Below are 15,282 nucleotides of genomic sequence, written 5' to 3'. Positions count from 1 at the left end.
TTCCAGTTCACATGGAATTCCTCCAGTTTATTATTCCTTTGAGCACAATAGTATTCCATCACCAACATATACCACAATTTGTTCAGCCATTCCCCAATTGAAGGGCATACCCTTGCTTTCCAGTTTTTTGCCACCACAAAGAGTGCCAGAGCATAGAATTAAAGGATTAAATCGTGAATTAAGAATACTACAAGAAGTATATGAGACAATATCTTGAAAACTGGAGAACTGACACAGTTGAAAATAGGAAGACTATTGCTGAAAAGTAAAATTAGGTGCTGGTTTTTAAACAGACTAATAAAATCAGTTGGGCTCTCCCAGTCAAAGAAGAAATAAGAAAATCTAAATTGTCCCATTTAAAAAGTATTTTACAAACTTCCTGTGGACATGTGGGGGACTTTGAAACTACATTTTCCGTGATCTAATGGGTTTCCAGTTTCTGATGTGATGATGTCAAACAATGGGAACCAACCAACGTAGAGAGCAACTTAAATTTAGGGGTGGAACTGGGTCTCGCTCTCTCCGGCATAGGAGACTGACAAGGTGGGAGAAGGTACTGGAGGCGGGATTTTTTAAATAGCCAGGCGCATGGTCCGATTTATTCTATCAAAATGGGCCCAAATAAAATATTAGTTTTCCTCATAATATCAGCCTTTATCATTTTTAATCTTTACATTTTTTGGCAACCAGAAGTTTGGAATTTGGACTCTCAATTTTTCAGATAGCCTACTGAGAGCATTTAGAATCCTTCCCGGAGCCTCAGACAAGCTCCTTTTCCATGCTTGTTCCTCTCCCTATTCACCCCAGCCTCGAGGCTGCTTTTCAGGGAAAGGGGAGAGTGGCATGTTTCCGCTAAAAGCAACAGCTTGTTCCAGCCAGCTGAGCCCCATCCACCCTGGCGGGGCAAGGAAGCTGCTTCTGGCTTCTGACCTTAACCCCAAATGCCAGTGCCCTGCCTGCTACCGTCAGTGCAGACCCCTGGCTGCCACTTCTCCCGATTCCCTACTGAGAACTCCGCCGATTTTCTTGACTCTTGACCTGGCCACCGCTTCCACTGCTCCTGCTGTTGATTCCTGAGTTCCCAGCCATTTTGAGTTTGATCTCAGAGACTGCTCCAGCTGCTGCCGCTTAAGATTTGGGAAGTATTGCGTCCCCTGCTCTCTTGTTACTGACTTTTAATCTAAAAGACGCTTTTACTCCATTTTAGCCCTCCACGTGTTTCTTCTAAAGCCTGACCTAGACACCCCTCCCCCCACCACCACAATCTCTCCACGTGGGTTTTCTAAAAACTGACCTAAGCTGTTCTCTAGCCCCTACCCCACGCTTCCACGTGGGCACTAGTGTTTACTCTTCAAACAGGAATTAAAATGACAAACTTTCTTGCGATTATTTCAAACTTGTAACTTGGGAGAACTTTGAACTTTAAAACCCCTTAAGCTCAGAGCAGAGCTCAATTAGAAGAACCTTGAATTGAACCAGGGATGGACTTTTAAACCTCAGAACGGAATGAGTTTTATTTCTGTTTTAAAAAGACTCTGTATCTTACTGTATTTTGCTGATTGGTTTTGGGAATTAATTTTGTTGTTTTTTGTTGATTTTCCTGTTGCACTGAATCATTTTAAGCTAATGAGGTTTTGGCTGCTAGATTAATTCTGTTTATGATTTTATTGTAACTCCCAAATAATGAACAAATCTATTAGAACTGGTAAAAGAGGTTTTTGACTGTATAGCTTGTTATCTGGTACTCATATTGTATTTCCTAATTTATTTAAGATTTCAATTTTTTTTACAGTATAAAAAACAATGCTGTTCTCTGTACCATTTATGAACATCTTACACATTTTTAAGTTGTAAATTGCCTAATGTATACTGGATTTGCCACCTAACCCATAGGAGCACATGGCTTAAGTTTTTATTCTATCTTGATAATTGTGTACAACCTTGGAGATTTTGATGCCTTGAGGATTTAAATTGTAATTTTATAAGAGGTTTTAAATTTTACTTTAGATCCTAGTCCCTTCTGTATAAATGATAAGATTTTATATATTTTATTATGAAGAATTGTTGTCTTATGTAACTTTTTTTAAACAGGAAGCCAAGAGAGCTCCTGTATACCTGTGTTAGTCTATATGTCTTTTTTTTTAAAGATTTTTTTTTATTTTAAACCCTTTAACTTCTGTGTATTGACTTATAGGTGGAAGAGTGGTAAGGGTAGGCAATGGGGGTCAAGTGACTTGCCCAGGGTCACACAGCTGGGAAGTGTCTGAGGCCAGATTTGAACCTAGGACCTCCCGTCTCTAGGCCTGGCTCTCAATCCACTGAGCTACCCAGCTGCCCCCTAGTCTATATGTCTTAGCCTGCTTTTCTATCAGAAGGATCTAGAATTTCTGAGGATAATTTAGACCCAGAAGGTTTTTTTTTTAATATCAGCTTTTTTTAGGTTCTGCCCCACAATTACTATGGAGGCAGTAACAGAGTTCATTGAGAAAATATCTTAGCCAAGGTTTGAATTTGTAACAAGTATATGATTTTTAAAACATCACAGCAAGTGATTATAATAAGGGGTTGTTTATTATTGTTTTAAAATGTGTTATTAGAAAGTATGGTACTCTATTTGAATCTGCATTGTGAATCTGCTATTTTGTAAAACCCATTTACATTCACAGCTCATGCAAAGGCTTAACAGGAAATGAATCTCATTTTTGGGTAAAAAAAAACCCTTCACTAGTTCTAAACTATTTATTTTTTTGACATTTTATTTTTCTTCCTTACATGTGCAATGCAATATTTGTTCTTTTCCCATTTTTTTAATCCTTGAAAGCATTATTTCCTTATTGCTTTTCCTTTTAAATTTTTTAATTAGAGCAATTGATTTTTTTCCTTTTTTTTCTCATTTTGTGTTAATCTTTTTTTGATTTTACAGTGATATAAGCTTAAAGAAAATATATATTTGCTATATTATTAATGCATACCTGAAAAGCCTGAGACTATGGTAACCTGCCAATTATTGGTAAATATTATGGGACTGTGATTTAATGCCTCTCTGTCTGATTCCAGGAGAAGTGCTAAAAAGAGCCACAAGGTCATGGAGACTGACTGAGAATCTGCCAAGGAGCAAAAGACCATGCAGATCATGGATTGCAGAAGTTCTATGCCAATACTGAAGGGCTTGAAACTGGGGTTTGAGTTTTTGGAGTCCCAGTCTTTTCTAACATTTTAGAGGATGAGAGTCCCCTTTAACTTAAATTCCTAGTGAAGCACCTAAGATTGGCTATCATTTATGGCTCATTCCCTGAGAAGGTGAAGAAAAAAAGAAACATTCCCCTTATTTCTCTTATATATAGAGAGAATGGCAACTTTCTGTGGTCAACGGCTCCTGAATGGGTAGCAAACTGCTTAAATCACTTTAATTGGGCCTTGCTTCAAGGGCCTGTTATAAGTTTATTTTTCCTTCTTTTATTTGAATTTGAATTTTTTAAATTTCTTTTGCCAATTGATTCTATTCAACCCCGTGACTCAGCCATGTATCCTTAGCTGAGAAATGTGTTATTTAGAATTTTAAGTTTTTTAAAAAAAAGTTGATAATGTAAAAAAAAAATACACACACACATATATATATATATATATATGTACATATATATATATATATAAAAACTCTTTTAGGAGTAATTTTAGAGGGAAATGTATAATTCTTAGGAGGAAATGTATGTTTTATAATCTATANACATATATATATATATGTACATATATATATATATAAAACTCTTTTAGGAGTAATTTTAGAGGGAAATGTATAATTCTTAGGAGGAAATGTATGTTTTATAATCTATAATGTGAAGTTTAAATTCTTTTGAGAATAATTTCAGGATAAGAAATTTGCCATCTCCCCAGAATCCAGACAATGAACCTGTTTGGTGAAGGCACCTTGAAGATGCCTGAAGAGCCTTCACTGGATCATGAAGATCAAAATTGAACTTTAGGGGGCAGTTGATTTGAACTATGGGGAGTTGAATGAGTTGAATACATTTGTTTTGAATGTACACTCTTATGCCAATAGGGGACTGCTCCAAATTGGCTTTTTGTCAATGCGGCTAGTTTTTATCCTTTTCTTTTATCCCCAAATTCCTGCAATTTAGAAGTAGACTATGTTTACAGATCCACTGAAAAAAAGATCAATCTTTTTTTGCCGGATCTCAGGGGGAAATGTCCCATTTAAAAGTATTTTACAAACTTCCTGTGGACATGTGGGGGACTTTGAAACTACATTTTCCGTGATCCAATGGGTTTCCGGTTTCTGACGTGATGATGTCAAACAACGGGAACCAACCAATGTAGAGAGCAACTTAAATTTTGGGGTGGAGCTGGGTCTCGCTCTCTCAGGCGTAAGAGACTGACAAGATGAGAGAAGGTACTGGAGGTGGGATTTTTTAAATCCAGGTGCGTGGTCCGATTTATTCTACCAAAATGGGCCCAAATAAAACATTAGTTTTCCTCATAATATCAGCCTTTATCATTTTTAATCCTTACAAAATATAAAGTAATTTAATATAATCAAGTTCATACCAAGGATGCCATGATAGTTCAATATTAATTTTAAAAATAGCTAGAATAATTAAACATATGACCAAGAATAATGATTATTTTTGCAGACACAGAGGAAACTTTTGACAAAATATAATAATTTTTATGTTCATCCACTCCACTTAGAACACTCCACCTTAGAACTAAACCTAATTAAATGGTGAGTGCAAAACTCCCCCAAAGTGCCATTTTGGCTGCCCTAGATCATGATTCTTATCTGCCCATCTCATACATCTTGAGACAGGTACCTTTTCCCTCTTTGTGAAGCACATAGTCCTACCTCTTTCTACTCTCTGTTTAGGGAAAAGTGATCAAAACAATACTCTCATGGCTTCTCAGAAAGGCATTTTCATATGTACTCTTCTTCTGTTCTACTATTTATTCAGAAAGCCTCACTTTATTTAGTATTCAAGTTCTGAATCTTTTCAAAATTAATTTTTAAAAGAGTATATGATATGCCATTTCTAGGACTCCACAAACAGAAAGTAGTCCTTTCCTTGTCACCTATAGCTGTTGCTCTCCCTCCTCTTTTATTAAAATTGAGGGAGTGGCAGCTAAGTGGCTCAGTGGATGGAGAGCCAGGGAGAGATGGGAGGTCCTAGATTCAAATCTGACCTCTGACGTTTCCTACCTGCATGACCCTGGGCAAGTCACTTAACACCCCATTGACTGGCCCCTACCTCTCCTTCTGCCTCAGAACAGATAATTAGTATTCATTTGAAAGCAGAAGGTAAAGGCTATTTTTTTTTTTTACCCTTAATTTCGGTGTATTGTCTCATAGGTGGAAGAGTGGTAAGGGTGGGCAATGGGGGTCAAGTGACTTGCCCAGGGTCACACAGCTGGGAAGTGGCTGAGGCCGGGTTTGAACCCAGGACCTCCTGTCTCTAGGCCTGACTCTCACTACACTGAGCTACCCAGCTGCCCCCCGTAAAGGTTATTTTAAAAAAGAAAGAAATGGAAATAAGTCTTGATTGATGGCACATGTTAAAACCAGTGGAAATGTGCATCGGCTGTGGGGAGGGGGGTAAAGGGGGGACAAAGAAGGAGAAAGTAAAAACATGAATCGTAACCATGGAAAATTTTTCTAAAAAAAAATATTAAAAAATTAAATAAAATAAAATAAAAAGGAAAGAAAGAAATCACCAGAGAACCAACAAAGAAATTGGCATGGTTAACAGTTTCCTTAGAGTATTGTTTAAAATAAATCCCCCAAATCATCAGTTTTTCTATATAGTTTTAACAAAACCAAGAGGAAACAATAATATATATATACCAGAGAGGATAAAGACAGAAAACAAGGTCTCATATACCCCCAAAATATTCATAGCAACATTCATTCTGATAGCAAAAAAAAAAAATGTAAATTGTACAATAGCTAAATAATTGATGATATATGTAGACACTGTCAACTTAAAATCTGGAGACCCCAAATCTGCCCCTGACCCCTGAGAACTCCCCTCACCCCAGGGAAGTCCCAGACTGCTCATTTCAGACAAAATGATAGACACCTTAAGGTAGACTTAAGTTAAATTTTAAGTACTCTTTTGTCCTAGTAGTTTCTCCCATTGTATCAAAGTCCTCTCCCAGGTAGCCCAGTCCTTGGCTGGACCTTTCCCTTTTGCATCCATTGTAAAGCATCAGCGTCTCCTTGATAATCCTGTCTTGGACTTCTCATTTCCTTGTAGCCATGGTAATACCAATCAATTATACTTCCCTGTCCTTAGTTCCCCAAAAGGTATATAAATCCCCCAAGTTCTATTATTCTTCGGAGAATCATCTAGTGGGGCTTTCTCCCAGGGATAGTCCCCAGAGCCCCAGGTTGTTATTCTGTGTAGTTTGTGGCACTTGGCTCTGTGATAGCAGCCAATTTTGGACCTATCTCTCTCCTATTAAAGATTTGTTTTTTCTGACTACTTTTAGTAGTTCTATGTTTTTCAAGATTAACAATATGTATGTAGATCATGAAAGCATCACAAGAAACATGATAAAATGTATATACATATTGATGAAGAATGAAATAAAGACCACAAAAAATCTCTATCTATAATGACCCCAATAATATACTATAAATGAAAAGAAATCAACCTTAGATTAATTAAAAAATCAGTATTATCCCAGAAATCCTTCCATCCTCTTGACAAAGAGGAGAGGGACTCCTAGAGTAGAATGTTGTGAATGCTAACAGATACAATCCTTAAACTGGATGTTTTTGCCTGATTTTGTCTTTGTTCCAAGGACAGCTTAAATTTCAAAGTAAAAAAGTAAGTGATGGATAAGGGGGGAGGTGTTTTTCCTCCTCAAAAAAAGAAATGATATAAAAATAAAATAATAAAAATAAAAATAAAACAATACATTTTTTAAAAAACCCTTGCCTTCCATTTTAGAATCAATATTGTGTATTGGTTCTGTGAACTTGAAATCTGGAAACCCCAAGTTTGTCCCCGTTTTGCCAAGAATTCGCCTTGAGGAAGGTCTCAGACTCCCCATATCAGACCTGAACTTGGGGTTTCCAGATTTCAAGTTTAGAGTTCCAAGGCAGAAGAGCTGTAAGGAGTCACACATCTAGGAAGTATTTGAGTCAAGATTTGAATCTAGGACCTCTCATCTCTGATGAGATGGCTCTCCATCCACGGAGGAGGGCCATCCATTGGTATGGCTCTCCATCCACTGAGCAACTTAACTGCTCCCATAAAACTTGGGGGAAAAAAAGTGCCGTAGCCTTAATATATATAGGTACACTACTGATGGTAGCTCTAATGAAATAGTAGCAAAAAGTACCTACCTGGATGAAGCAATTTACTCTAGCTCGTTTCATCTCCATTTCCTTTTTCCATTGGATATATGTTTCTTCATGTTCTTGGAGTATAGTACCAAAGTCTGGGATATTTTTTTCTGGCTTTTCTATCCTTAAAAGAGCAGATGGCACTGTCTTCAGCGGACTAGAAGTTAATAACCTTGACCTACATACAGGAATCCCGAACTCTTGGCTCATATATTTTACCATTTCTGCTGAAGGAAACAGATCTCTTTCTATGACATCTCTGAGTTTCTTGCTATGGCAGACGGTGTCGAGCCTACAAGAGATCATTGGGAAAGTTCTTTAATTATCTTCACACTGGAATGGGGATCCCCCCAACCCCAAACATCCCACCACCACACACTTCAAAAAAGTTCCCATGGTTTTGTTCCTGGAAGCTTTATACTCCCCAACACACATATTTCTGAGGCTTCTTAAATTAGGATGTGAAAATAGAATACATCCATTTCCCCTTACTTTTCTCTAAAACCCCTATTTCACACCCCAGCAAACAGTCAGCCAGTGAAAATATGATTTTACATGTATGGAGATTTGAGTTCATCTACATGCAACTATGGGAACTCTAAAAATGGCCACATTTCTCAATATAGCATTTATTGTTCAGTCAAGTCTGACTCTTCATGAGCCCCATGTTGGGTTTTCTTGCCAAAGATAGATTTCCTTCTCCAGCTCATTTTACAGATGAGAAAACTGAGGCAAACAGAGTTCAAGGACTTGCTCAGGATCATACAGCTAGTAAGCCAGATTTAAACTCAGAAAGCTGATTCCAGGCCTGACAGTCTTTCCACTGTGTCCCCTCTAACTGCCCTTATGATTTACTTTATCCTGTTTATTACATTATTTTGGACATTTCTATATAGATATCTGAGGCTTTCGGGTTGGGTTTTTTCTTGTATAATATCTCTTGTTAATTACTGATCTCTCTTTTCTATTTTTCCTTTCTAGTCTCCTTTGTACCAGCAGGCTTGTTGGGATCTATGGGGGAAATATTTGTCTTTTCTCCTATTTGTCAATTGAAGTATGTTAAGTTTGCTATGCTGATTGGTTTTCTGGGTAATATCCACTTGTGGTTACAATCAGAGGACTGGAACTAGAAACATTTAGATTGGAGAAGAAAAGACTCAGGGTAGATCTGATTTTTCTAGTTCCCAAAGAGCAAAGGGAGAAGGATCAGACTTATGCTGTCTAGTCCCAGAAGAAATAATTGGAGCAAGGAATGGAAGTGGCAAAAAGGGAAATTGAAGCTTGCTTCATGAGGAGAACTACTCAGAAGTGGAAGGGACTGGAAGGTGGTAGTTTTCCCCTTTGATGGTTTTTAAGTCAAGGCTGGAGGATCTTTTGTCAATCATGTGGGAAAAGGATTCTTTTCAAGTATGGCTTGGACTCAGTGGTCATCTCCACTGAAATTCTATGATTTTGTGAGATTAAGTGAGAAGAGAAAAAAAGACATTTATGTAAGAGAATAAAAGACACTAGGAGAGGGGAGAGGGGTTGTCAATAATATTAGATTTAGAAGGGTCAAAGAGGATGAGAAATAAAGAAAGGCAATTGGATGAAACAATTAAGAAATTATGAAAGACCTTAAATGAGTAGTTTCAATATGGTAGCAAGGACAGATACCAGATTACAAGGAGCTGAGTGGTGTTTCCTGAAGAAGTTGAGGCTAATTTTTTTTTATTAGAAATATAGTAGCATAGGGCAAAAGAAATATGTTTAAAGCTTAGGAGACCAATGGGGTTAAAGGAAGGTTTTGTTTTTGTTTTTGTTTTTTACATTGAGGGAAATCTGGGCATATTTGTGAGCAGAGGCAGGGATATGCTGGAGCCAGTTCAAACTGGTTCAAAAGAGCCAATTGTTTTCAGTGTGAACATTTACTCCTCAGAAATCAGCAAACTATAAATCAGGGCTTGGTTTATTGTTCTGTTGATTTCTGGACATTAAAAAAAAAAAAAGGCAGCTAAGTGGTACAGTGGTTAGATCACCAGGCTTGAAATTCCAAAGACTCATCTTCATGAGTTCAAATCTGGCCTCAGACACTTACCAGCTGGGTGACCCTGGGCAAGAGACTGATCCCTGTTTGCCTCAGTTCCTCATTTGTAAAACAATCTGGAGAAGGAAATGGCAAATGACTCTAGTCTTTGCCAAGACAACCCTAAATGGGGTCAAAAAGAATTGGATAAAGACGACTGAACAACAAAGACTTAAGAAAGGCATAGAGAAAATGTTAATGATACAGATCAAACTTAAGAGTGAATCATGCATACTTTTTTTTTTCCTAGAGTTGATTACTAAGCATTTACCAGCACACCCCTGGGCAGAGGGAAAGATGAGTAAGAGGATAATACATGAAACAAGGTTCTGGAGAAAATGGAAGGAGATAATAACTTTAATATATCCTTTTCCTTTGTCCTCTCTCTCTAGTTACTACATCCCATCAATTCTTATTTCAAAAATTTTCTTGGATTCATCTCTTCCTCTTTATTCTCACCACCCCCCTCACACTGAGGTGCTTCTCCCTTCACATTTGGACCCTCGCAACTTCATAACCTGCTGCCTCTTCTCGTTATACCTTCAACCTTTCTCCTTCAGTTATATCCTACAGATCAAAGCCAATCTACATCAGTTCAGCCTCCATCAAATACTCCATCCTACAGACCAAAGCCAAACTATCTTAAGATGAACTTCATCTTGCCAGTCCCTAGCTAAAAATCCTCTAATAGCTACAGGATAAATTCCAAAATCCTTGGCCAAGCATTGAAGGCCATTCAGAATCTGACACCACGCTAGCTAGCCAACTTTTCTTAAATATTTCATAAAAAGATTTCCAAGGAAAATGCCCTGGCTACTGTTAGAGAGAGCAATCTTAGAGACCACCCAGTTCATCTCCAATTCTATCATCACTGACACTGTGTTTCAGCCTGGTAGATTCTCACTTTCCCCTGAACACTCCATGACCATTTGTGATTCCATGATTTTGTCTATTTTGTTTGCTCACCCCGAATCCTCATCTCTCTCTCCTCCATCTCTTCATATTCTATACATCTTTCAAGATCCAACTCAAATCCCATCTTCTCCACAAAGCCTGCCCCAGTTACACCAATGCTGTGACCTTCTCCCTTTCCAGAATGCATGCAGTACTTATTATTACTCATTTGAGAATCTGCTAGAACACTGTCTTGTATTGTTATTGAGCACATGAGAACAAAACCCATTATAAATTCCTGGAAGAAAAGGATCATGTCTTACCTTTATTCTCATTTATCTCCTCAGTCCCTACAGTAACAGAAGTCTCACTAAAATCTAGCTGAAAGGATGAATGATAATGAAAGGCAGCTAGGTGGCTCAGTAAATAGAGACCCAGGAGGTCCTGGGTTCAAATTTGACCCCAGATATTTCCTAGCTGTGTAACCCTGGGCAAATCATTTAATCCCCATTGCCTAGCCCTTACCATCCTTCTGCCTTGAAACTAATACTTAGTATGAATTCTAAGACAGAAAGTAAGAGATAAGAAAAAAGTTTGGATTATTTGTACACACACACACACACACACACACACACACACACACACAAACACACAGATATACAGATAATACAAACTTTTTCTCTCCATCCACTGATTCAATGATTTAAACAAAACTTTGGAATGGATCCATACATGCATTCTCAAAGCTGATCTACTCTCTTTCATGGTCTTGTTCAGTCCTGCAAGCTAGAGTTTAGGAGGAAGACTTTTAAAAAGCTGGAGTTCCTTCATAGGAAGACATCTTTGGAAAGCAATCATGCCCCACAAGGATTGGTTCAAGGGTCTGGGGATCGAGTCTCTGCTTGAACCCTTCCAGTGACCAAAATGAGGCAGTCTTTTCTCCCACAGAACAGTTTTACTTGTTAGGACATTCCTAAAGAGAATTCTTCTTGCTAAAGAAAGGACATAAGGAGAAATCATTTCTATCCTCAAATATCTAAAGGTTTAATCAGACCAAAACCCAGTCAGATTTATTCCTTCTAACCAAAGTTGGAAAAACGAAGACTGGCAGATTGATGGAAGATTTTCGCCCATTATAAGAAACTCTGGAACAAGTTAGGCCACCTCATCCTTGTCACTTAGAAATGGAGAAGCAGAAGGCTGGCTCATCCCTTGTAAGCAATGATGGGATTCAATGAAGAGATTCATTTACAGGATCAAGGATGGATTGGGTGATTTTTAAGATTCCTCTCTTCCTCTAACACTTGTTGAGTTATTTTGTAGTCAGGTCTGATTCTTCATGATGCCACTTGGGGTTTTCTCGTCCAAGTTAGTCTGCCATTTCCTTCTCCAATTCACATAAGAGATGAGGAAACTGAGGCAAACGAGGTTAAATGACTTGGCCAGAGTAATATATCTAGTAAGTATCTATGGCTAAATTTGAACTCACAAAGAAGAATTTTCCTGACTCCAGGTCCAGCACTCTATCTACTGCACCACCTAGCTGCCCCTTCTCTAACAAAGCAAGGGCATAATCTTTAGAAGTATTTTTATTTCAAAATGTAACAAAACTTGTAATTATTTCAGGAAGATATTTAAGTTGCTCTTGTACTCTAGTAGCCAGTTCAAGATAAAACAGAATATAATGGATTCTAACTTTAACAGGGCTTGTAAAGATGGTTGAGGAACCCATCCTCTGACAAAAAGCATCGACTGTTTTACTATAGATGAAAGAGGTTTGCAGAGATGGATATGGTATAAGATGGAATCGAGATCCGCATACAGTCGCTCATGAAATGTTAACTCCGAGTTATATAAAACTTTCAACTTTCCATCTTCTGAATCGGCTGCTCTGCAATAGAAGATCACAATAGTTAATAACAACAACAACAATAAATAAAGCAGTCATTTATATTTTGTTCTAAGTTTTCAAACCGCATTGCAAATATTCTTTCGGTTTATTATACTCAGAACAGACTGAGAGGTACTGCTATTTTTATTCCCATTTTAGGTGTTTCAATTACCCTCAATTTTACAAATGAGAAAACCAAGGCAGGTAGAGATTAAGTGACTTGTCCCAGGTTACATATCTGATAAGTTTGGGGCAAAATTTGAACTCAGGTCTTCCTAAGAAGCAGGTCCAGCATTTTATTCACCATCTATCTGCCTCTGAAGAGTAACCATTAGGTTTTGTTTCATCCCTTTTGTTTTAGCTGCTCTCTAGTGGACTGTACTGTCCACTGAATATTTGATCTGATTGACTATAATATTCTTTCTTTTCCCATTTGTGCTTTTCTGTGATTTTTGACCATACAATTTCTAGAAAAGGCAAGCCCTTCTTGAAGAATTTTGCCCAGATGTTTTCAATTCTCCACTCTAAAAATAAAGATCTTCTGTATCTAAGTGAACTATTTGCACAAATTCATGGAAAAAAATCTTTGCCTAAGTTATCTGTCAATATCCTTTTTGGAATGAATCACCAAGTCTGAAATGAGGGCTGTGCCTAGCTTTATTAGTTGAATTACCTCTGAGAATCATGAATAGCATATATGGTACACTACTACATCCTATGGCATAGGCATCAGATGGTTAGAGTTCTAGGGTTGGAATCGGGTAGACCGGAATTCAAATCCAGCCCTCAGACACGTCTGGGTGACTCTGGACATGCCATTTAACTATGTTTGCCTTAGTTTCTTCATCTATAAAATGAGTTGGAGAAGGAAATGCAAACTATGCCAATATCTTTGCCAAGAAAACTCCAGATGGAGTCATGAAGAGCAAGAGACAACAGATACAACTGAACAACAAAATGTCTTATGGCCAAAAACTTCAATTCCAAACCTAGCTAAATTGACAATTAGATTGTTGGAAACGTGAAGAGAAAATGACTCATGAGCATGGAACTTGTTCTAGTAATAAGAACAGCTCACATTTCTAGTTTAGAGCTTAGAAAGCACTTCCCTCTCAAAAAAATCCTGCAATGCCTCATTTTATGAGTTAAGAAACAGGCTCAGAGTAATTAAATGACTTGCATGCTCACATGTGTTATTTTATTTTAACAGATATGTTGGTATTGGAATGGATTGATTTTTAAGTAGTTGAGATATTAGGAAGAGGAAATAGGTGAAGGCCAGCAGGGTTTTGTGTTAGAAACTTGGCCCAGATAATCAGGAGACCTGGCTTAACTAGCTCTATTTTGAACTCATCCCATGACCTGAGATAAATTCCTTCTCTTCTCAGGAATTCATTTTCATCATCTGTAAAATGAAGGCACTGAATCAAATTGTCTAACTAGCCCACTTTCATACTTAAAAAGCTCCATAATTTTATCTTTCTAGGAAATCATGGTCATTGTCGTTGTTGTTGTCATTACCATCACCATCATCACCATCACCATCACCATGATCATAACCATCACCATCACTATCACCATCACCATCATCACCATCATCATTACCATCACTACAACCATCGTCATCACCATCACCATCATCACCATCACCATCATCACCATCACCATAATCATAACCATCACCATCACTATCACCATCACCGCCATCACCATCATCACCATCATCAACATCACCGCCATCATCATTACCATCACCATCATCATTACCATCACTACAACCATCGTCATCATCACCACCATCACTATCATCACCACCACCACCATCATCATCATCACCACTAATACTGATCACAAGCCAAACTAGGTGGTTCAGTGAATTGAGGACCAGGCCTAGAGATGGCAGGTCCTGCATTCAAATCTGGCCCCAGGTCACTTCCTGACTTTGTGACCCTGGTATTGATCCTCCCAATTACCTAGCCCTTATCTCTCTTCTGCCTTGGAACCAATATTGGTTCCAAGACAGAAGGTAAGGCTTTAAAAGAAAAGGAAGAAAAAGTATAAGCACTATACAAATGTAAAATATTTATTTTTCCAAAAGAGAATTCTCAAAGGAATCAGACAGAATATTTGTATAGGATTATTCCTAAGCATGGAGTCAGGAAGACCCGAGTTCAAATAATACCACCTCCAACACTTACTAGCTATGTGTCTCTGGACAAGTCATTTAACCTTCTTTACCTCAGCTTTGTTATCTCTAAAATGATCTGGAGAAGAAATAGCAAATCTCTCCAGTATCTGTGCCAAGAAAATCCCAAAATGGATCACAAAGAGTCAGACATGACTGAAACAATTAAACAACATTCCTTGTGTAGAATCTATTGCAGTCAAACTAGTATCCTCAACATCCTCCTCCACTCTTGCCTCACCAGAAAATAATTTTGTTATATGGAGTCCTTCTTTATAATGATCAATAATTATAGAGCAAAAAGGGATCTTTTGGGCCTCTTTACATTATAGATGAGGAAAATAAGACTCCATGGAGCTAAATTATTTGCCCAAAGTCACAGCAATAGTTTAAGCAGGGAAAGCCGGAACTTGGTTTCAGGTCCTCTGACTTCAAAGTCAATATTCTTTTTTCACTGCACTATGATGATAATCAATATGATGTAATTTTACTAAAAGGCACTTTTTACCAGGGAAAAAGAATGAGCAGATTCCCGAGTTTTCCTCTTTTTATTTCAAGTAAGCTTATTGCTTATTCGTTTTGCGTTCCTCTTGTTTTAAGGTCCAGATTTATGATTTTATCTCTTTAGAGAACTCCCAGAGAAAAAACTCTATCCTCCATTGCAAATCTGAAACTTGGTTGCATATGGAAACTCACAGGTTTTAAGTCAATTAATTACCCAAAGTCACCCAGCCAGTATGTGTCAGAAGCAGGATTTGGACTAAAGTCTCCAAAACTCCATGGCTCAATATTCGCTGTCAGGTAGCCTCTTAGCAGATTATTTTGCCTCGATTATAGACTATTTATAAAACAAAACTGAATTTCACAAACTTTTGTGTACATGA

General features: G+C 37.7%; 1 protein-coding gene across 1 annotated transcript in view; it reads right to left on the bottom strand.

Moving 5' to 3' along the window:
- Nucleotides 1–15,282, bottom strand: part of CFAP92 (cilia and flagella associated protein 92 (putative)) — a 71,584-nt gene that overhangs the window by 9,590 nt on the left and 46,712 nt on the right. The window contains exons 6-7 of the mRNA XM_044676253.1: nt 12,019–12,213; nt 7,550–7,655 (exon numbers count right to left, since the gene is read on the bottom strand). Of these exons, the coding sequence (XP_044532188.1) occupies nt 7,550–7,655; nt 12,019–12,213 (301 nt within the window). The remainder of the gene's footprint in view (nt 1–7,549; nt 7,656–12,018; nt 12,214–15,282) is intronic.

The sequence above is a fragment of the Gracilinanus agilis genome, chromosome 1 (genome assembly GCF_016433145.1).
Source record: "Gracilinanus agilis isolate LMUSP501 chromosome 1, AgileGrace, whole genome shotgun sequence".
Classification (NCBI taxonomy): Eukaryota; Metazoa; Chordata; class Mammalia; order Didelphimorphia; family Didelphidae; genus Gracilinanus; species Gracilinanus agilis.
Note: the sequence above shows the minus strand (reverse complement) of the source record. Positions and strands in the feature narration are given on the sequence as shown.